This window comes from Carettochelys insculpta, chromosome 4 (assembly GCF_033958435.1).
Source record: "Carettochelys insculpta isolate YL-2023 chromosome 4, ASM3395843v1, whole genome shotgun sequence".
NCBI lineage: Eukaryota > Metazoa > Chordata > Testudines > Carettochelyidae > Carettochelys > Carettochelys insculpta.
In genome coordinates, this window is record NC_134140.1 from 20,544,197 (window position 1) to 20,568,215 (window position 24,019).

At 42.0% G+C, this 24,019-nt stretch overlaps 1 protein-coding gene across 3 annotated transcripts in view; it reads left to right on the forward strand.

Annotated features, from left to right (window-relative positions):
- RGS12 (regulator of G protein signaling 12) overlaps positions 1 to 20,209 on the forward strand; it is a 154,524-nt gene extending 134,315 nt beyond the window's left edge. The window contains exons 13-18 of one of the 3 annotated variants that reach the window (XM_074992404.1): positions 2,365 to 2,491; positions 3,391 to 3,487; positions 10,476 to 10,555; positions 11,088 to 11,241; positions 12,206 to 12,293; positions 13,619 to 13,753. In XM_074992404.1, coding sequence (XP_074848505.1) covers positions 2,365 to 2,491; positions 3,391 to 3,487; positions 10,476 to 10,555; positions 11,088 to 11,241; positions 12,206 to 12,249 — 502 coding nt within the window. In that variant the 3' untranslated portion in view covers positions 12,250 to 12,293; positions 13,619 to 13,753. Of the gene's footprint in view, positions 1 to 2,364; positions 2,492 to 3,390; positions 3,488 to 10,475; positions 10,556 to 11,087; positions 11,242 to 12,205; positions 12,294 to 13,618; positions 14,234 to 19,779 lie in introns of those variants that run through there. The other 2 variants (XM_074992403.1, XM_074992405.1) reach the window with 2 other exon arrangements.
- The last annotated feature ends 3,810 nt before the right edge of the window (positions 20,210 to 24,019 follow it).

The following is a 24,019-nucleotide window of genomic DNA, read 5'->3' on the forward strand; positions in this document are numbered from 1 at the left end:
GAAGCAGTTTCAGACCCTTAATCATTTTCGTTGCTCTTCTTTGTACCTTTTCTAGTATCTTATTTGAGGCAGGATAACCAGAACTGCACATAGTATTCAAGGTGCTGGTGAATCATAGATTGATGCTGTGACATTATGATATGTACTGCTTTATTATCTATCCTTTTCCTGTTTCCTAGTGTTAGCTTTTTGGCTTGCCACTGAATGCTGAGCAGATATTTTCAAAGAACTATCCACAGTTCCCAGATAATTTATTAATATATTGAACAGCATTCATACCATACAGATCCCTTATGCACACCACTATTTGCTCTCCATTCTGAATTCTTATAATTTATATTTACCCTTTTTCCTAGCTTTTGACAAGTTGCAGAATCATAAGAGTACTTTCTGTCTTATACTATGACTGCTTACTTTGCTCAAGAGACCTTGTCAGTGGCTTTCTGAAAGTCCTAGCACCCTTTATCTACTGGATCATGGTTGTCAAAGCATTCTAATAGATTAGTGAGGGATGTTTTTTATTTATAAAAACCATGTTGACTCTCTCCCAACTAATTATGTTAATCTGTGTGTCTGATCCATCAGTTCGTCACTATAATTTCAAGCAATTTTCCTGGTTCTGAATTTAGCCTGTAATTGCCAGGATCGCATCTGGAGCCCTTTTTAAAAATTCATGTGTCATTTGCAGTCCTCCAGTCATCTTCATTAGATACTGATTTAAATTATATGTTACATACCATATGTAATAGTACTGCAATTTTGCATTTGAATTTCTTTAATGAATGCCATCTGGAATTGTTTTCAGATACTGCAATATATTCATTGGGGAAACCCTCTATCTTTTTCTAAAAACCTTACTTTACTGTAGTCCCACTGAAATTCATCATTGAACTAGGAAGTCTTAAGTGTGCGTAAGTCAGAATTGACTATCTTTATGTGGTCCTATATAAAGGCCTGATATAGCTCTCTTTGTGCTTTGTTATCTGAGTTCCTCAGTTAGGTAAAAGAGTCCATGGACTGTCTCTTCTCTCCAAAGCTTTCTGTCATTGAGAAGCACGCATATGGATTTTGGATTGTTTACAGAAATGCATCTGTGAGACTAAAATGTATTATTTTTGTAGGCAAATTGGGTTGGGGAAAGGGTAGTTGACTTCTTCATTTAGCTCCAAATATAATGAGGTTAGTAATTATTCTTCATTTTTTCCTGTGAAGGTTTTATGCTTGTGGTCACAAGTCTACTCTTATTGATTAACTCTTTTGTTGCTCTAATGAAATGCTGCAGTCATGGGAGGTTGTGGGAAAGAGAGGGTGATCTTTGGTAGCCTGGACCAATTCCATGCTGGCCTTTGAAACTCAGATGTCTGAAGTCATTCACCTCTCTCAAAGCAGTGGTTTTACAATCTTTGTACGCTTAGGAAGAAACACTGTATTATTCAGTTCATGTATTCAAGGGCTCTTTGTAAGTATAACTTAAAAGGACCAGAAAGGGATAAATGAAAGTTTAGATTCAGAATTTTTTTTGCAAGAATTGGATTGTATGGCTATGGAATCACAAAATACATGGGGCTCTGCTCCTATGTTAGCCCCTCCCATCTGTTTAGCATCTTCACACTGCACTCTGCCCAGTTTAATTGTATCTTTTTCAGGCAAAGTGACTGAAACTGTGCTGGGCACTTTATTCCAAATGTGGTTTTACTAAAGCTGTATAAAATATATAATTGATTCTGAATGGGAGTGTATTAGTTTTTAATACAGGTTAACATTCTATTAGCTTTGCATAGTGCTATTTTTGTACCAGTCCTCTCTTAGCAAAGTCATTATTCTCACAAAATAGTGTCATCCTGAGCATAAATTTACTTCATCTGAAATTGTAATTTCTACATTTCAGTTTGATAAGTTGGGACTTTCATTAGACTTTGCTGCGGTTGAAATCTTTTCACCATTGCCTAGACTGAGTAACTGATCTGGATACTGTGGATCTCCTTAGCAGAAGTGGAGGAAATTATTTTTCTCCCACAAACCAGTCAGTTGAACAGGAAGAGAATTACTCTACAGCTGATGTACCATAATGCTAAGAGTAGGCTTTGTGGAAAGAGAGGAAGGACTGGAGGTTCTGTGTGGCTACACTAGAAGTCATCACAGGTGTATGGGGGCTCTTCGCTTTCCCTCGTGTTCTGTGCACTACAACAGCAATGATTCCACTGTGCTGAAAGTGCTCTGTGCTTTTACGAGAGTGGAGAGGATTTTTAGTTATTAATGGAGTTGTGCTGTACTCAGTCACTTTATTTGGTTCCTAAATTATTATTTTCCACATTTGGTTTATTTGAATAGCAAACACTCATAGCAACATTTGATATATTTCAGGCTGGATCTTGTTCCAATCAACAGGTCGGTTGGTTTGAAGGCTAAACCCACCAAGCCTGTAACGGAGGTTCTGCGGCCTGTGGTTGCAAAATATGGCTTAAATCTTAATGAACTTGTGGCAAAACTAGTAAGTATCGTTTGATGAAAAATCTGTAGTAGTGCTTGTGTGGAAAGGAGTATAGGGTATTTCAAGAAATTTAGTATAGGCTCATCTTTATGTATGAAAATATATTTCTCTAAATGCTTGTGTAAGAGAATATGCAATAGTCAGAGCCTTCATTCTTCAGACAGTAGTTCAACTGTGGTTTTTTCTGTTTCTGCTTTCTCTTGTTCCTCTGAGCCCCACAGTCCTGCTACCTTTTCAGAGGTTTAGTTTCAGTCCAAAACATTCCATAGTTTATTATTTCCATTCCTCTGTTAGCCAAAGGGTGTCATTTTTGAGCATTTAAAACTGTTGCTCCTACTAGACAGGGCAGTGGGGCAAGAGCTGCTGCGGGCTCTGGGGCAAGCTGGGAGGGGGCCTATCTCCATACCTCAGAAGGGGCAGGGCCAGGGCCAGGGATGGAAAGGGTGGAGCCTAGGACTGTTGGGCCTTAGTGTTGCTCAGATCACAGTGCTGCCCTCTCCCCCTGAGACCTGCGCAGCGCAGCAGTTCTGCCACAGCACTTCAAAGGGCCCCAGAGCTGCAGCTGCCACTGCTACTTTGGCAGTGGCTGGAGCTCCAAGCTGCCTTGAAATGCCCGGCCTCAGGGCAACTGTCCCATTTGCCCCCCAACTTCTGGTGGGGCAGAGCCTGGAAAGCATATTGGTCTACCATCAGATTGTCAAACTGGCCACAGGCAAATGACTAGGGTCCATTATGTTGGCCTGAAAATTGTAGAACTGGTAGGCAGAGGAGTCTTAGATGTACACTGAAGTATAACTGTATAAAGTAGTGTTCTATTTCAAATGCCAAGTTGTAAATTCAAGTTATTTTGAAAGCCATTGTTTTTCCTCCATTGTACACAAAATGTGATCTAATTACAGAGTGGTGAGCAGGAACCACTAGATCTTGGCATCCCTATATCTAATCTGGATGGTCAACGTGTTGTGTTAGATGAAAAAGAGCCAACAAAGGGACGAGGTAAGAGGTTCTGAACATTTTAATGCAGTGCTTAATGAACCTCATCAAGCCTGACATTATATTCATAGAAAAAAATAAACGTATATGAAGTAAATGTTAGGATTAAGGTTTTGATTTATAGGCTAGAATGGGAAAGCATTTTATAGAAATTAGTTAAATGTTTAGTATAATGTTTCATCTAGTAAATTGGCTGATATTTGACTATCACAGTGTGGTCTTGGGGCAAAGGTTGTAACTCTTAAAATACTTTTTCTCCTTAGTGCCCTACAAGCACTTAGTTCCTTGTGGAATGAAGTTCTGTATTTAGTCACAGAACGGGTACATCTTAGGGTTTCAGCTATGGTTGCTATAAGGATGGATTGTATAAAGTGAGATGGTAGTATAGTAGTCCCCCGACTTATGCAAGGGTTGTGGTCCTGCACATCCTCGCATAACTTATATTTTGTGTAAGTTGGGCATGGCTTTTTTCCCTGGTGGAACACATGTTCTGTAGCCAGGGAAGCAGCAGGAGCACCTGGAGCTCCTCTTGAAAGGTAAGTCTTGGAGTTGGGGGTGTGCAGTTAGGGAAGGTTAAGCCTGGCGGTGGGCTGGGGCCATGGGTCAGGGGGGTTTAAGCCTGGGTTGGGTTAGGGCTGAAGAGGGGTCTGAGGGGGTGGTGATCCAGGGCTTCATGGCCCTGTGGGGAGTTGAGCTGGAGCCATGTGCAGGGGGCGGTGAACCAGGGCTGTGGGGGATGGGTGAGCCAGAGCCGGGTGCATGGGGCAGTAGCCAGAGCCACACAGGGTAGGAGTGAACGGGGGAAGGAGGGCTTGAATCGGGGCTGCACGGGGTGAGGTATGAGCCAGAGCTACGCGCATGGTGGGGTTTGAACCAGGGACATGCGGATTGAGCCAGGGCTTGGGGAATGGGATTTTGAATTGCAGTTAACTCGCATTAATATGAGTTAAGCACAACTCAAAATCACACATTTCAAGAGTTTACTGTACAGTCAGGCTCTCTAGGCAGTCCTAGGGCTCTGCAGAGAGACTGGCAAAAGCAGTTCCAGTTGTGATTTTAAAGGTGGCAGGTCTCCATGGCTACGTCTACACGTGTATGCTACATCGAAATAGCTTATTTCGATGTAGCGACATCGAAATAAGCTATTTCAATGAATAACGTCTACATGTCCTCCAGGGCTGGTGCCGTCGACATTCAACATCGACGTTGGGCAGCACCACATCAAAGTAGGCGCTGCAGGAGAGCATCTACATGCCAAAGTAGCACACATCGAAATAAGGGTGCCAGGAACAGCTGCAGACAGGGTCACAGGGCGGACTAGCACTTCCGGGGCAACAGCTAGCCACTCCCTTTAAGGGCCCCTCCCAGACACACTCAGCCTGCACAGCATGTGGTTTGCAGAACCATAGGCACGCACACCTCGGCGAAGCAGTTATGGACCCCCAGCAGCAGCAGCAGCAGCCAGAGGTCCACCCAGCTGCCCCTGCAGGAGCAGTGCTCGCCTTGCTCAATGCCATGCAGGAGGCAGCTGATCACATTCTAGCCACAGAAGAGGAGCTGCCCCCAGGGGAAGAGGAAGCAACCCCAGACCCTGCAGCTCCCCCCCACCCCCGCCGCACATGCCGCCGGCTGTGGAGCTACCCCATGAGCACCGACTGGTGGGAGCAGCTGGTGCTCGGCGGGTGGGACGATGACCGCTGGCTCCAGAACTTTCGTATGAGCCAGCAGACATTCCTGGAGCTCTGCCAGTGGCTCACCCCCGCACTGAGGCACCAGGACACTGCCATGCGGCGTGACCTCAGCGTGGAGAAACGGGTCGGCATCGCTGTCTGGAAGCTGGCCACTCCAGACAGCTACCGATCCGTGGGGCAGCAGTTTGGCATCAGCAAGGCCACCGTCAGGGCTGTCCTTATGGAGGTAAGAGGACCCAGGGGGAGGGGAGCCCTGGGGGTGGAGGGAGCCCTGGCAGGGGAGAGCAGGGGAGCCCCGGCAGGGGAGGGCTAGACACACCCTGCACACCCCTCCTCATTGGTGCTCTCCCATGTCCTTCCCCTGCAGGTCGTCCGTGCCATCAACGCCCTGCTCCTCCACAGGCTCGTGCGGCTTGGGGACCCGGATGCCGCCATCGCAGGATTTGCCACCCTGGGGTTCCCAAATTGCTTCGGGGCTCTGGATGGGACCCATATCCCCATCCGTGCCCCGGAGCACAGCGGAGGACGCTTCTTGAACAGGAAGGGCTACCATTCAGTGGTCCTCCAGGCCTTGGTGGACATCCGGGGCCGCTTCCTGGACATATATGTTGGCTGGCCTGGCAGCACCCACGACGCCTGGGTATGCCGGAATTCAGGCCTGTGCCACTGGCTGGAGGCGGGGACCTGCATCCCCCAGCGGGAGATCCCTGTGGGGGACACCACCATGCCCCTCTGCGTCATCGCAGATGCAGTGTACCCCCTCCGGCCCTGGCTCATGCACCCTTACACAGGCCACCTGTCAGCCAGCCAGGAGCGCTTCAACATGCGCCTGAACCACGTGCGCCAGGTGGTTGAGCACACATTTGGCCACCTCGAAGGGCGCTGGAGGTGTCTTCTCACCCGCCTTGATGCGGGCCCCACCAACATCCCCCAGATTGTGGGCACGTGCAGCGCCCTCCACAACCTGGTGGAGAGCAAGGGGGAGGCATTCTGTTAGGGCTGGGCTGTGGAGGCTGTCAGGGCCGACATGCAGCCACCCGCTGCCCCCAGTCGCCAGGTGGACCCCGAGGGGATCCAGGTCCGGGAGGCCCTGCGGGCCCATTTCGATGAGGCCGCGGGGTGAACGCTGGCAGGCCCCCCGCTGCACCCCCACCGTCCTCCACAACACTCCCTGCCCCTACGCCCACACCACAGAGCACCCAAGAGCACCCCCCCCACTTTTCTTGCAAATAAAAATAGACCTGTTGTTCGTGAAACCACCAAACGTTGAATTCTTATTAGTATTATATTATTTACAACAAACATAAATATTATATATATTATAATGATGATGAGCAAAAAAAGGGGAAGACAAGGAAGAGGAGAACTATTTACATGGGGGGGCAGGTATCATAACATAACAGGGGTCTAATACAAACTATATACAAAACACAAGTAAAAGGGGATATGTACAAAGGGGGGGGCATGTCCAGGCCCCGCACCCCCCAATGTCCAGCGCTGGGGGTGGGCAGCTGTGACCCGTGCCTCGGCCTCAGCCCTGGCCGGGGCTGGCTGGGGGCTGGGCAGACTGGCAGATATGGCCGGCGGGTGTCAGCAGGCCCCAGGTCCCCCTCGGCGGATGGCCCCTCGGTGGCGGACGGCGGTGGGATGGCGGGTGGAGCAGGCAGGGCAGGCAGAGCGGCGGCTGGCGTGGCATGGGGGGCCAGGTGGTCCGCAATGGACTCAAATGTGCGCATAAAGGCCCCCCATGCCTCCTGGTGCCAGATGGAGCCGCCGCTCCTCCACCCGCAGGCGCTGCTCTGAGACCTCCAGCTGCCGCCGGAGGATCGCCAGCAGCTGGGGGTCCGTTGCCGTCCTCGGATGGTACTGAGTCTGCCGTCGTCCCCGCCCTGGGGCTGGTCGGTGCTCCGCCGAGGGGCTGGCCTGGAGTGATGGCTCCGGTGGGCTCTCCGGGTCCACTGACACCTTGCCGACGCTCTCCGGGCCCTCCGATGGTGCAGCTGCAGAACACGGGGGAAGAAGAGTGGAGACAGCCGTTAGTGTGGGCCCCGAGCCGTGGCCCTTGTCCCCCCACCCCTCTGCTGCTGGTTCCCCATCTCCGTCCCCGTGAGATGCTGCTGCTGCTGATGGGTGTCCCACCCCCTCCCCCTGGGGGACCCTAGGTTCCGCTCCCCCATCCCCAGGGATGGGGCATGGCACTGTCGTGCTGGGGGGGCAGGGGCTGATGCACTCTTCTGAGGGACATGCCACTGCTGTCCTTGGGGCCAGGGTCATCTGGGCATGTGGAGGGCCCTGGTCATGTCTGTTGCCTCCACCCCTCAAACCCGGGGGTGTGCACCCGGGGGGGGTACATACCTGATGGTCCGCTCCCACGGTCGGGGGACACCCGGTGGGCGGACACCCTGCCGGAGCTCCGGGATGGCAGGACGATCCGGAGCCCCGCATCGCTGGAGGAGGATCCCCCCTCCTCCTCCTCCTCCGGTGTCCCAGGGGTGGGCTCCTGGGGGGGCCCCTGGGGTGTGGGGCTTGCCTCCGGGGTGGACTCCACCTCCGGGGCCTGCTGGGGCTCATCGGCCGAGGTGTCAAGAGTGGCCAGAGGGGAGGAGGTGTGCCGGGGGCCCAGGATGGTCCTGAGCTCCCTGTAAAAGGGGCAAGTGACGGGGGTGGCCCCAGATCGGCTGGCCGCATCCTGGCCCGGGCATAACCCTGCCGCAGCTCCTTAACCTTACTCCTGACGTGGTCAGGAGTGCGGGCAGGGTGACCCCAGGCAGCCAGGCCCTCGGCCAGCCAAGCGAACGCATCCGCATTCCGCATCTTGCTCCCCATTACCTGGAGCACCTCCTCCTCGCTCCAGAGCCCCAGCAGGTCCCAAAGCTCGGCCTCCGTGCAGGAGGGGCCCCGCTGCCTCTTCCCCAGCTGGCTGCCAGCCTGGGAGCCCTGGCTCCCCTTGGGGGGGTGCCCTGGGGGCGCTTGGGGGGCTGGCTGGCTGCCTGCCATCGCTGTGGGTGGGGTGGACTGCGGCTGCTGTGAGTCGTGCAGGCTGGCCGCGTGGCTGTGCTTCCGCCTGCACGCACTCTCAGCTTCCTGCACAGGAAGGCAGAGGGTGGGGACCTTTAAGGGGCCGCTGCACGCGGCGACCATTGAGCTCAGGGGCTGGAGAGAGCATCTCTCAACCCCTCAGCTGATGGCCACCATGGCGGACCCCGCTATTTCGATGTTGTGGGACGTGCATCGGCTACACGTGCCCTAATTCGACGTTGAACATCGAAGTAGGGCGCTATTCCCATCCACTCATGAGGATAGCGACTTCGATGTCTCGCTGCCTTACGTCGATGTCAACTTTGAAATAGCGCCCGCCATGTGTAGCCGTGGCGGGCACTATTTCGAAGTAGCCGGCATGTGTAGACGTGGCTCATGAAATAGAACCTGAGATTTAAGATGGAGAACAACAGCTAGATAATTATTTTTGTAACTGTTTACCTTCACTGGGTTCAGACCAGGAGCTTATAGATTTAAAGTTCCGTATACTGTAAATATCCCCTTTTATATCTTAAAATCATGTGATTTTTGTTAATGCATTTTGATTAGATTAAAATTACTGTAGATTAAAGGTGTTTCCAGTGATGGATGTCATAGGGGAAATTAGTTACATAAAGAGAGCTGCACAGGTGGGGACGTGTGTGTGTGTGTGTCAGATGTTATCACTTGTTAGGGAATCAGAGTACTCTGTTCAGACATTTTGAAGAAACGCAGATTGCAAAATCTAATCTACCTAGAAATTTTATAATCTTATTTTTAGTGTTACATAGAAAATAGGCACAAATGAGCAACTTCATTTTACACCATCAAGTTATTCTGAGCATTAAACATGTTAAAATCATCAGAGAATCACCCTGGTTATGTCTATATTTGTCTCTGTCTTTGAAGGGGGCATGGTAATCAGGCTGATGGGAGATTACTCATGAAGTACTTCAATGAATATGCAGCACTTCATTAGGCTAATTCTCACCAGAGGCACCTTTGAAGTGTCGGCATGTACTTGGGGAGTAAAGGTACCTCAAAGTGCCTGTGACTGCACGGCATGCTGGCACTTTGAAGTTTGATACTTTGAAGTTGCCATGGGGAGAATTAACCTAATGAAGTGCTGCTTATTCACTGCAGCACTTCATTTAATCGCCCATCAGCCTGACAGGGGGCAAGTGTAGATGTAGCCCCTGATACATATCTGATCCTTGACCAGCATAGAATCAGCAGGGATGTTCTCATGCCATGTATGGGTCTTGGTACACCGGGGAAAAGATGCATAATTTGAAAGGAGAGCGAATGTTCACCAAGGAGATCCTGAACTGTTTTTTCCTGTGGCAGGAGCAGATTAAACTAATCATGACCTTGCTTTAACAATGCATGGAGAGAAAATGAAGAAGCCCAAAGGGCAGTTGAAGCACAAAGCAGAACTGAAAGGATTTTGGGAGGTTCTTAATGAATTTTTCTGCATCTGGTGTTTTTAAAAAACAATTCAGTTTTCATCTAACCCAATCGCTCTGTTTGAAGATCTAGTGAAATTATGCCATAGTAAAAGTCGAGAAAATTGAAAGCTTTAGCACAGATTTTTACTCACTCCTTGCTTTTAATTTATTTTGTTAACAGCAGTTGTACTCAATGACTCATGAATATTTGGCGAAAAACTGTCTTCTCTTTAACTTTGTAATCCCTCTCACCATCTTTTGAGTAATGGTGTAAAAATTTATAATGTGTGTGCCCTGAAAGCATCTGCAAATCCAGAAAGGACCAGGTGGTTTTCTGCTTGATTTAGTTTAAAAATATTGGGGATGGGCTTGTCTACACTTGCCCCCAACTTCAAAGGGGCATGGTAATCAGGGTGATGGGAAGTTACTAATAAAGTGCTGCAGTTAATATGCAGCACTTCGTCAGGTAATTCTCCCCTGCGGCAACTTCAAAGTGTCAGACTTCGAAGTGTCAGCATGAGTGTAGCTGCGAGCGCTTCGAAGTTTCTGCACTACTTCAAAGTGCCTTCATTGCCCAAAATTTTGAGGAGTAAAAGCACTTGGAAGTAGTGTGGGCACTTCAAAGTGCCCATGGCTACACGGCATTGTGGCACTTTGAAATTTGACACTTTGAAGTTGCCGCAGGGTGGGAGAATTTGTCTAATGAAGTGCGACATACGCATTGCAGCTCTTCATTAGTAATCTCCCATTACTCTGATTAGCAATTGTGTTTTAAATGTTAATATAATGCTGAAGTGTTACATTTATAATTATAGTTGACATTTTTATTCTTAGTGTTCACAGATCGACAAAAAGGCACAGCAGTAAAACAAAGTACAGTTGTAACTTCCACTTCAAGAAATCAAGCATCTACAGTAAGTTTTCTGGAATAATATTTGTCACTCAGATTACTTTCTATTTTCTTTTCTCATCATAAAGTAGATGCTTCCGGTATCTGTGCTAACTGAATTGACTGCAGCTATATATCACCTTATTCTTTCTGTCAGACTTCATCTGTGGGGGTTTAATACCTCTTTTACACCAGTGTGCAACCAAAAATTGAGTAGGAGTGAGTGTTTTATGGCTTTTATAGTCTTGACTTCTTCTATCATCTGTGTGGGTCATCTATATCAAAACCTATTAACTTTCTGTGAAATCCACGGCAAGTGCTTCAACACACTAGTGTGTTTAATTTTGCTGTGCAAGCAATATGCCTTTTCTAAATGGGATTTTTTTTGTATAGATTTAAATCTTTTTTATCATGATTACACTATAGTATTTGTTGTATTTTTTTTTAAATCAGAGAGATCTGTTTATAAAATATCCTTTTTATTCACTTAATCTATTACGCACACATTGTGGTATACCCTAATTGTAAGAAGCACTTTAACTTTCCTTCTAATGCAGGGAGAGGGAAGAACTCTAGGAAAGTCTAATTCTATTAAAATAAAAGGCGAAAATGGAAAATATGCTAGGGATGCTCGGCTATCAAAGAGAGAAGAATCTCTTGCAAAGATTGGGGGAAAAAAATATCAGAAAATTAATTTGGACGAAGCAGAGGGTATGTCAATTTTTTAAGTATATGTAATAACAGTAGTTTTCAAGGGAAACATGATAATTCAATTTTATGACTGTGAAAATCATAAGGACTGTGCATTTATCACTATATGAAGAAAATTACAGGCAGGTGCCTTATATGCTTATTGCTGTTAACGCTGAACTGCTAATTTATTGAAGTCTAGGATAAAATTTTCAAACATGCCTGCAGGTACTTAATGGTATTTAGACATCTGAAGATGAGATAGGTGCCTGTCGGGATTTGCAAGAAGATTGAGGCTCCCCAGAGAAATCGGGGGCATTAGATACCTAAGAGCTTTTGAAAAATATACTAGATCCCTGTCTGCATTTTCGGCACCTAAGTAATTTTTAAAATCTGTCCCTGTATTCCCATTTTAAAACAATCATAGGCTTCTAAGGGCCTAAGTCACTTTTGAAACCGAGACTTTGGCTGCTAAGTCACTTAGGCCTTTTGAAAATTTTACCCTTCGTCTGATAGTTAGATTACTACTACCTGAAAAGGAGCGGTAGTGTTTGTTGGTGATTTTGAGGTGGTGGGCAAGAAAAGAAAAAATTGCTTTTCATTTAGTAAAAGTTCCAGGAAGGTGGTTACAAATAGCGTGAGAGACAAGATTGTGTCATAACTGATCATTTTACATTTTTGAGTCAAATTCTTCTGTAAATTACACCTTTGAGAGCCAATGACTTTATGAAGATTTCACTGATGACAGCAGAATTTACCCTTCCATGTATATTTTCTGAGGCAAAAGAAAGGAGATATAATGCAGGTCACAGGGAAGTGAAGGGATAAAATCATTTTAAAGGTCTATATCTTTAGATATTGTCTCCCACCCAAACTCAAGGATTATTTGAAACAGTTGCCCACCCCACAAGCTTCAAAATAAAATGTGAAAATTAGAATATGCCAGCTTGGGCAAAAATTTAAATTTCACCATTATTACCACCAGATGTTCAAACAAAGGGCCTGATCCAAAGAGCTGCACGTGACTGACTTTACATATGTGAATAGCTATCTCTAGGTTTGGACTCAAGAAGGTACTGTAGTTGAAACCCCTGTTGTGAATGACTATTTGTTAATTCCTGAATGTTGTGCGAAACATGTTAAAGCAGTATTGAATAATTTATTTCAGTTTGCTATGTTAGCAGCTTGACTTATCCATTCTTATAAATTCATTGTCTGACACTGAATGGAATATTAGCATGGTTGGAAAATCTCTGAATTTATGGCTTTCATATTTTATTTTGATTTTGTGAAATTGGTCTAACTTTGGTAAAGACCTATTCAATGTTTTATAGATAATTTTTAAGGAAAAATCTCAGATTTATTAAATTTGAAATTTCTGGAAGAATCAGCTTTTGCGTAAAACATACAAATTTCAGAAGTTGATTATGTTTTGATGTGCATACTGCCATTTTACAATGCCAAAATTGATTTCACTTGTGTCCTAAAGTGAACTGGAACTTTAATCTCCAGAAATATAAAAAGTAGCAAAAGCCCTTGAGCTTGATCACTGGTGTAATCCTGCCCTTTTTTCCAAAGTAAGGGGGACATAAGATAGTCTCATGTTAGGAATTTTTAAACCGTGAGACGATTAATACAAAGAATTAAGTTGTCATTGATTTTTTTTTTTTGTGTGAGAGGTATCTTTCTTGGCTTGAGGTCTAAAGTCTCTGATTGCTAAGTTTTGATGCTTTCCAGAACAAAATAATAAATTGTCCTAAATGTTTTTCTGTTACATGTATTATAAATTGTATTCAATCACAAAACAACATTATGTTAAAACTAAGATTTTGGCTTAAATCTGCTCCATCGAAGAGATCCAATGTTTTGGCTAAAAGTTACAGATTGAAACTGTGTGTGTGTGTCTTGTAAGAGGATCGTCTACATTCTGGAGCAATAAGTTTTCAGAGAGCTGGCTGTTTTTGAGTTGAGGTGTGCAAAGAAGCACCTAGAATATGCAAATATGTACTCTAATCCTATAATCTGTTACATTTCAATAGGACGAAAGCTTTGTTCTGTAATAAGAATTAGTAACGTGTAACAATTATTATAATGCATAAAATAGCATCTACGTTTAGGATACAGACTTGGTATGCAAAATTTTAGCCTAGAGTGAAATACAGCTGTTCTAAATTGCAAAACTGCTCTTACAATAGCAATTTTGATGGTCTTAATTATAATGCTGCTAGAGAACATTGCAGCAATTGAAAAAGTTCCTCATTAGCATAAGAGCTAATTTCAAGGCAGCACTGAAAATTACTGAATGTCTTAGTTGAGAATAAATATATTAATAGTTGATATTTTAATGGCTTTCATTTTCTGACAAAAATTTATCAATTTTGGGTTTTCTTCTAAATAGAGTTTTTTGAACTCATATCCAAAGCTCAAAGTAACAGAGCAGATGACCAACGTGGGCTGCTAAGGAAAGAAGACCTTGTTCTACCTGATTTTCTTCGTTTACCTCCTAGTGGACCAGACCCACCTTCATCTACACCAATGAACTCTAAAGGCCTCAGCAAGAGAATTGATAAAAGTGATGGCAAGGGTAAAAATACACAGTCAAGTGGTAAACTGGAGTCTGTGCCCAACTGCAATGAAAATTCAGTTAAGAAAACAGGTCATTCAGAAAATAAACATAAGTCTGCTTTGGCAACGCTCAATACTCAGAAGACTTATAATGTTCCTTTTAGTGCCCCTTTTTCTCCAATTACACATGTACAAGAAAATAATACAACAATATGGAAAAGGCCATCAAGAGAATTACAGGCTGAAGGCATACAGACTATAGATGATGAAAATGTAGCAGACTTGACTCTTGTAGCTGAAGGAGATATTAGTAGCCCCAACAGCACCTTACTGCCGCCACCACCAACACCACCATCAGACATCAGTAAACTCACAGAAGCCAGCTATCTACCACCAACTCCGCTGGCAGGTAATCAGGAAAATTCTGGATATCAAAGATCCAATTCAGGTATTTCTAATTTTTAATAGTCTTTCCTTTTATGTAAAATTACCTTCCCTTTACCTTGTTTATCACAAAAATAAACAAAGAAAACTATCGCTGCACCTTACGTTTCTATTTTAAATAAGTTTTTTTTTTTTGCTGTATTCATTGTTGATTAACATTCCTGGTTGCTTTTAAAATGTAATTTTGTTTGGGCTGAATACACGTGTGCTAAAAAATGCAAGCCTGCAAAAGACTCTTCAGTGTGAGACTTCAATGCACATGTTTTAAAAACACACACTCAGTATGTGCTATAATTAAATAACTTGTGTTCTCTTATACATGATGCAATAATTAAATATCAATATCTGACGTCTTACCAGTGATTTACTCCACGTTTTCTGAACCATTAATAACAATGAGATTAAATCACAAGTTCAGTGATTTCCTCCCAGGCACTACCTTTCGTCTTTCAAAAATATTTGGAAGTTGCGGTGTCATAGAAAGAACTCTAAATGTATTTTTAAAGTTGCAACACTGTTTATTGTAAAACAGAAACAGGCTAAATCTTGAATATTTTTAACTTTATCTCCGAAATAATATTTTGTCTAAAATATAAACCTTGCATTCTTTCTTTTTACTCCAAAACAGTAGATTGCCTCTAACTTACAGTTACCAAAGTTTTCATGTTTGAAACAGCTTTTCCTAGCAGACTGTTTTTAAGAAAACAGAGAACATTAGAACATAAAGTTTCAGCAGTATCATGTATCAGTATTATTCCTCATAAATATGAACTCATAATAATTGCTATTACTAGAAACAAGAAGTGGTAGATTATGAGTGTTGTGGTATTTACATTTTACAGTCATTGTACTGTATTCTTTAATTAATTGTATAAGAAAAGGTATCTGTGCTGCAGTTGTTTCTCATGTTTCAGTGCCATGATTTATTTCACATTTCTTTGTGATGTGAAAATGTACATTTAAATTATTTATCTTTTTACAGAAAGTATTTGATCTTGTTTCTTAACTGGACTGTCAATGATTTGTAAATATTTTCTTTGATTGTTATATGCTTACAAATGGCAATGTGAGCTATTGCATCCTGCTGCTTTTAAAAAACATAACTCTATCTTAATAGTATTTGCAACATGTTCTATAAATGCTACCACTTTAATTCTTAAATTTAGATTTTAAACAAACGTAATCTGGATGCCTCCAAAGGAGAACACACAAAGTGTGTTTGAAATGATTATGTAAATATTTATATATCTGTGCCAGTGTCCTTTCATGAGTGTACAAGATGGACTTCAATTTGCATCCTTTTCAATGGGAGCTGATATGAGAACATTTGCACTTAAAAACATTATAAACTTACAATATTTTAATGCATGCCATGCATACATTTCTGTATAACTGCTGTACTTTCACTTTCCTTTCTATTTTCACTTTGTAGAGATCTTTATGTAGTTTTCACATGTATTTTGTATCTTTGTTCTTTCAGAACTAATAAATTCTATACCTAGTTATACAAGACTGGTTTTAAGGTTTGATTTTTCATTATTTTAAAATTATACTGCCTTTGTAGAAACTTACAGGCCTAATTTAACAAATTGAATGCAATTAAAGTGTAAATATTACATTAATCTTAATATATTTGAAGTGTTTTTAATATTGGTTCATCTATTTAACATAGTGGTATCCGTTCAGCTCTTTTAAGATATGTATTAATAGATATGGTCTAACAGTTACAAGACAAATTTGACAGTAGAGAAATTCTAAGGAGAAACATTAATATCCTCAATAGAGGCCCTTTAAATAGGGCCAGATGTTGCATTTATATTCTGGCAGCTCTCATTAAAATCAATGGCAGCTACACACCTACAAACAGATGAAAAAGCAGATTAGCTTGTATATGTTAAACCTCTCTAGTATGGGACTCTGGCCAGGCAACATCCGTAGTCTGGCATGATTTTAATTTACTGGATGTCTGCTTATCATGGCTATGGCCAAATTTCCCATGGTCCCATATACTCTATTTACAGCCACCAGTCCTGGCTCTCAGTGCTCTGTTCTATTATTTAGCTGTAATTTACAGCTAAATGTCTTCCAAGAGCCCAGTAAGTAGCGGAAGTATTGATAATGCTGCTAGACAATATCAGCCCCTAGTGGTTTGGCAAATTCTCTGGTTGGGCACTGGACAGGTCCGGAGGGTGTCAGGCTAGTGAGGTTCAACCTGTAGTACCTGTACAGTATGTGTAGTATATCTATTGCAATTCATGTAAATAATATTATAATTTGAACAACAAGTATTTAAATCTTTACTTTTCAAACTCCTTTTTTTTTCCTCTCACATAGTAATTGTATTTTGATTCTTTGAGCAGGAGCAATACCACATTGAATAATAGTAACACTGTTGAATTCTCTAAAATGAGATTCTTTTCTCTCTTTAGTTTCAAGAGATAAACTTATGTTCAGTCTTTTTTCTTTTCTTTCACTCTCTGAGACCACCAGTGTTTCAGTGGTCTCTGAAGACAATTAGTGTTCTCGGTTTTGTTCTAAATAAAGCCACCAACATAATGGTTCCTTCATTTGACTGTCTCCGTTACTGAGACAAAAGTAACCTTTTCACTCCTAGAGATGGGTTGTCTGCTGCAGAATTCCAAAGGCTGTTGTACACCTTATTTTTTTTGCTGATTGAGGCTCTGAGACCTTTTCTCTCAATTTGTTACAACTTCTGGTCTCTGTGAAAAAAAATAAAGCCCCTATTAACCAATTGGCACAGTTCCCTGTTTGCATGCAGAGGCAGACTTTTTAACAACGGATAACTAATACACCAGAATTTAAAGATTTTCATTTTTATTCTGAGGACAAATGATCATGTACTTTAACTTTGTGGCACAGACACCACTGAGTACTTTCACCATAATTAAATGGAATAGGTTTACACAATTAAATTTAATAAGTCCTATAAAATAGTCTTGAATTTAAAAAAAAATCAAATATCCAAAAGCACTTAATATAATGTGCGTGCTTTAGACCAGTCTGGGGATCACTTCATCCCTATAGAAAAGCAAACATCTCTGGGATGTTTAACAGCTTACAGTCCTATTCCTCAACAGTGTAGGACTGTTTCCAGGTAAAACTGTAGAAGTAATTTGAGACCTATATAATTCAGTTACCCCAATCATAATTTAGCTAATACACCAAGATAAACCCCACTAAGAGCAGTGCCAAGTTACATTTAATGACTGCAGTGGAAAATACTGTTTTAATTCACAGCAGAAATACGGTCCCTCTGGCAGCATATTGGTTTAGTATGGACTCAGAGACTAGTAGACCATTTACTAAATCATCAGTATTAAAGGGTGTACCTTGAAACTACTGTTTTTTCTGAACAAAAAAGACTGTATTCAGGTGCCAGTCTAAATCACTAAAGGCATTTCCATACTTACTGGAAAATCGATTCAGTCAGGGTTGATCTTCTGGGGTTCAGTTTCTCACGTCTAGTGAGAGTGTGCAAAATCAAACTATCAGGGCCCAACGGTCAACCCTGGTACTCCTCATTATCGTGATATGTATGGGAGGTTGACAGGAGAGTTTTTCCTATCAACCTCCCTCTGTGAGGATGGCCTGATAAGACAATCTTAAGTATGTCAATTGTAGCTACACAATTGTCATATCTGGAATTGTATATCTAGGATTAATTTTCAAGTCTAGTGTAGACCTGGCTTAAGTAATTAGTTACATGAATCATGCCACACTATTTGGGTGTTTCTTCTGCTCACAGTACTTACAGTTAAACAATGTAAAAAGATTTTGGAGATGATCATCAGATGGTATAAATCAGCACAACAGATTGAGGTCAGTGGCACTATTCCTGTTTATACTAGCTGAGGATCTGGTCCTCCCTCCCTAATCTCAGAGATAGAATGCACTAGTTCCCAGTTCTGGCTGGTTTAGGAATCAGCAAGGTACTTGAAATTTTGCTCTGTTTTACTATATAGTGATTCAGGAGGTTGTGACTATGCCAATAAACCCTAAAATATTTTAATTTGGATTATGCTTCCTCCAGCTGTTATACCATGATCCTTATACCATGTGTTTGGTGACTCCTTTTCTAAAATGTCCAAATTATGTTCACTTGACTTGTACATGTCTACACTTGGTCAGATATTTCATCAGATGTTCTCAGATCAGGGAGACACAGATTAAGGAGGTTCAAATGTACCTTGTTTAGATTTGCTTCTCAGTTTCAGGTATGAGTCATATAAAAGAGCAAGAAATCCACTGAAGTACGGTGCACTCCATACAAATGCAGGATTTTTAAAAGCATGAGTAAGTAGTTTCCGTATACAAATTTCAAAGTGAAAGGGAGTGAATGTTGAAAGAAACTGGAAGATGAGGTTATCTAAAGAACTGCTTGTGCAGTCATTCTTTTGGAAACTGCAGACACAACAACAGCGTCCTTCTAAGCATTCAGAGTTCCAGACTTTTGCGTTTTGTTTATAATCCTATATAAGTCCCAACTGTGCAGTGCATACTGGTGAGCCTTTTAGTCAAAGCTGAGTGCCAGTTTAGTTTTAGATGTTTTCATCATGCATATAAATATAATAATATTTAGTTGTTCTCACTGGGAGATCTTAAAGTACTTCTAGTCCTTCCAGTCCTTTTTAATCCTTCTAAACTCTTGTAGACAGCTCTCAACTTGTGATAATTGCTGCATTTTAAATCAACAATGCTAGGACAGTTTACATCAGATGAGCACCTGACCTTTGGCTATAATGCTATCATATGGAAATTCCAAAGGCTAACTTTGTAACATAGTATTAACATGTGTAAGTTTTCAATTAGCTGACGCAGTTTCATTGATTGTCCCAGTCCTCTAATATGAGAGAGAAAATAGGATTGCCCACTTTACCCTTTTCCTGTCATTTGTTATTTTCATAGCTTGATCATTTTGCTTTTTATTGCCTCTATTTGTATTCTTGCAAAAATGAAATTTATTGCATTTTATATAATTATATGATTACTTATATATTATAAAATGGCGGTAAAAACATTTAACATATTTTTAATGATAACAACACATGACTTTGTCACAGTTATATGATGCTTCATTAATTTATGTAATAGAATATATTAATCATAGAGTATTTTTATATTCCTGGACCAGCTTGGGTGTATGAGTAAAATCTATTTGTTGTTCTTACTTGTTAGTATAATTTGGCATTGCAGACAATAACATTTTTTAACAGGACATGAAAGAATAACCACTGTCATTTTTGTATACACTATATAATGCTATTCTAGACTAAGAAAGTTACAAACCAAATTATGACAAAATTCACCTAAGGACCAACATAGATGGTACCAAACTTTGGCATTTTTTCCTCATCCTTGTTGGTGCATACATGAATTGCCCAGTGAATGGTGGAATACCCTGGCTGACCTCTTGTCATTAGGATCTGAAAGAAGAGTCGTTCAACATAATGTAAGGACTGTAAGACTGAGAACTATTTGTGATAAATCAGAAGATATATAATTTGTTTTATTATCATTATTTTTTGTTAGGTATGAACCACAGAAAGAAAAAAGATTCACCAGGGGCTTCAGGAAACTTCTGTGAGCAAAGCTCTCACAAAACAAAGACCAACAGAAGCCTAAACGTTCCTGAGGGTAGGGATTATCATCCCACTTTTGTAAACAGAATAATTGATGTGGATGGAGTTAAACTGGAAGACAGTGGTGCACGATCCTGTGATGATTCAGAAGGGAGCCTCAGCTTCGAAGGCTATATCTCTGAACTGAGATCTTGCCAGGGGAGGATGCGGACAGGAGTTTATGGGACATCAGACCTTCCTTCTCTGATTACTGTGAAAAGTGAGAAAAACAAGTGTGCTGAGAAGCAATTCAAAGCTACTTTTGTTTAAATCTCTATTTTAATTAAGGGTTTCAGTATTTTTGTCTGGCATTTTTAGCTCCAAATTTATCGGCATGTTCCTGCAAGTTACTAAGGGTATTTCTACACTTATCTGGGATTGGTGCTGCAGTTGATTTAGCAAGTCTAGTGAAGACTCACTAAATCAACTGCAGATCACTCTTTTGTTGAATCTGGTACTCTTCCAGAGCAAAAAGTATAAGACAGGTCATTAGGAAAGTTTCTTTTCATTGACCCAACATGGAGCAGACACTGTTATAAGTTAACCTAAACTATATCTTCTCTAGCTATGCTGTTCTTGTAACTGGAGTTGCATAACTTAGGTCAACTTTCCCATGCACTTCAGACCAGGCCTAAGTGCTTTCGATTCCTTTTGATTTCAATATGTGTTTAAAATAGCCAGCACCTCCCTAAGTCAGTCTTCTTATTAGATGGAACCTGTATAATGAAAAGTAGTATTTAAAAAAAAAATGTTGAGATATTTAATTTTGTTCTGTCACCTAATGGACTTTCTAATGTTGTTTTTCAAGTCTTGGTTCCTGTTGGTACTTCAACCAAATTGGTAAGATTATAATTTTCCTGGCATATAGCCACCCTTTAAAGCAGTGCTCAGCAACTGTTGTTAGCTCGTGGCACACTTCAGCTCTAACAATTTTGCAGCACACCCCATGTATGTAACCCAATCCCCTCCTCTTCCTCCAGAGCCAGGTACCCCCAGTCCCCCTCACTTAAACTTAATGCCAGCAACTCACCAGAGCCAACATTGCTGGCATGCGCTTCTTCCACCAAGTGGTGGGATGTGTGTGCAGAGCAGCTGCTGGCACTCCAAATGCATGGGTTTGAGGAGGAGCCACATTTAATGGCTCAAAGAGCCACAAGTTGGTCACACCAGTGTATTCAATTAATTTTAAATATTTTTTCTCAAAATTTGATTGCACACTAAGTACCACTTCCCGGCACCCTGGCTCTGGAGCACTGCTTTAAAGTCTTTGAGACAAAGTAATTTTAAGACTCACCCAGGTTTTTGCTGAAGGTTATTTTGGTTTTCTTCTTAATCTTGTAAAGTTCTTTCCTAGTCCACAGTATTCCTGGGTGCTGCTAGAGTTATATACTGGATGTGAAGTGTACCATTACTTATTACAGGTAGAATCTCTCTCATACAGAACTCTGTCACCTGGCCACATCCATAATTTGCATGATTTTAGTTAGCTGGATGGCCACCTATCATGGATGTGGCCAAGTTTCCTGTGATCCCATAAAGTTTCTTTAAGTCACCAGTCCTGGATTTCAGTGTTCTGTGTTGTTTAGCTGTAATTTACTCATAAATGTCTTCTAACAGCCCATTAAGCAATGAAAGTGTTGGACTGGTCAGGTCCCAAGGATGGTTGACGAGAGAGGTTCAGTCTGTATTTGGACAGCATTGCAACTCTTTGCCTGGCAAATCTTTTTGTCTATTGATAAAATTTGAGAAATGTAGGGGAGTTCAATCTTGATATAAAGATTACCTGAGTGCATAGATGGATTCTATCATGCTTTTTTAAACAGGCTGAACTCCAGGTTCAAGAAAGACATAAAGCTCCTTCAGACAGAGCAATAGCAGTAGCTTGCCATGGTAGCATATCCATAGCAGTGATTTATACAGCAGCTGCATGGCAGTCATCCAAATTGTTACATGGCACTGTTCTCTCTATGTCTGAGAGTTTATTTTAAACTATACTTAAATATTCCTCTTCCTTCTTTCAGGTTAGATCAGTATTTTTAGCTAATCTTCTAAACCAGTTAATAATTATGAAGGAGGAAGAAAGGTGTCTTGTCAGTTCTCTGAAATATATTGTCTCTGCATATCTACATTTCTTCTTTCTTTCTCAGTTCTTTCTAGTTAGTAATGATTCTGGGTAGCTGAAAGAGGAATTGAAGAAATGTGAAATATGGACCTCTATCAGTCTGTCTGAAACAGTCTTGAATGCACACAGATTAAACACGTTAAGGTATATTGGTTCACTGCTTTGAATTGATTGTGGACCTTCAGTTGCATGTTTCTTGGCTCCTGAATTGTGGATCTATAGAGGCAATAAATGTGGAAAATTACAGTTATTTCTAACAAAATGATTTATTCGGTGATGAGCTTTTGTGGGACAGACTCACTTCATCAGTCTGTAGCATGAAAACTCATCAACGAATAAATCATTTTGTTAGTCTTTAAAGTGCTACATTTCTGCTGCTTTGTTTTGTTGGAGTGCAAACTAACACAGCTGTCTCTCTGTAGTTATTTCTAAACAATTTCTTTTTCATAGGTCCTCCTCCTGAAGTTTATGTGAACTTTTTCATAACAGGGAAATAGTAGGCATCCTTCAGTCGATGTAGACTATGGGTCGCGCCCTTCGTAGTTCCATTTGGGATCATAATTTGCAGCGTTGACTGTGACTGTGAAGGCCCACGTGAGAGTGAATTCTTTGTCAGGTTTGGGAATCTTAAGCCTCACGCACCCAGTGAGGAAGGTGAACTGTGGTGGGACAGTACCCTACTGGCTGGGGGCTGCCAAGCTTGAGGTGGGCCGTGACTGTCCAGTGAGATGCGATGATCTCTCCCACCATCAAAGGCAACCCTTGGCACTCGTTCTGTATGCCAATCGAGCAAGAGCTTATAACCAGTATCTGTTACCTCCCGTGTTGGTTCAATGCTGTTAAGCGATGCTGGAGTACCTCTCCAGGCGCGAGCCTGGGCAATTTTTTTTTGGGATCCTGGGCTGCCCAGACGCCAGTGTCCCCCTCTCAGCTTTACTGATATAGTCCAAAGGAGAGGATAACCTCTATGTCTGGTACTAGCTCAGCTGCAGGAGTTGCCGGGACAGAGCCAGAAGTTGGCACAGAACTGCCTTAGGACCCCCCTCTGGATCTTCTGTCAGGGTTTACTCCCTTAGCCTTGCTCCTTCCCAGGATAACCCAGAAGGCAGTGGGGCAACAGGGAAATACTATATCAAATTAATCAATTTTTAAATTTCAGTGGTATTTACAATGACAAATAGGTTTGCAGATTCTTAAGATTCTACAGGAGTAATGTAAGACCTTCCCGATTTAAAGAATTGTGGGCACAGCCCTTTTAACTTCAGAGGAGCGTCTCTTATTTACAACAATTGAGACTTTGGCCCTAGATTCAGGAAACACATCTTCTAACATTAAAGCTAGCTCAGTCAATTGTATTCTGTAGAATGTTTACTTTTTAAAATATAGTTATTGGTGAATCAATATATACCTGTCACCAAAAAACAGCTGTTCCTTAAACAATTTCCAAAATTAAAATTGGACTGAGAATCACATTTAAGGTTGTGCTGATACTGCAGTATCTTCGACAGTAGGGTGAATGAAAAGCAAAAGGTATTCATAAAAAGATACAAAAACTTTTCAGCTCTAGATTAGTGACTGAAATTTGAATTGTGCTAGTGGTAGTACAAGGCTATCATCAGGCTGTAAATGAAGTGAGGTGGTTATGGAGGTCCAGTTGCCTGGGAGCATCTACACTGCATTCCCCTTTCAGAGGAGAAATGCAAATGAGGGAGATCAAAAATGCAAATGAAGCACTGATTTACAAATCTTGCACCTCATTTGCATAATTTCATGTGGTCGTGTTTCCAGATGAGGCTTTTCTGAAAACAAAAACAGCAGTGTAGATGGCGTTCCTTTGAAGAAAAAAAAAAACCCTGTTTTCGAAAGAACCCTTCTTTCTGCAACAAAATAGGAGGAAAGTTCTTTCAAAATTAGGGTTTTTTCTGAAGGAACCCCATCTACAAAGCTGTTTTTTGTTTTCAGAAAAGCCTCCTGTGGAAATGCGATTGTGTGAAATTATGCAAATGAGGGTCAAGATTTGTAAATCAGT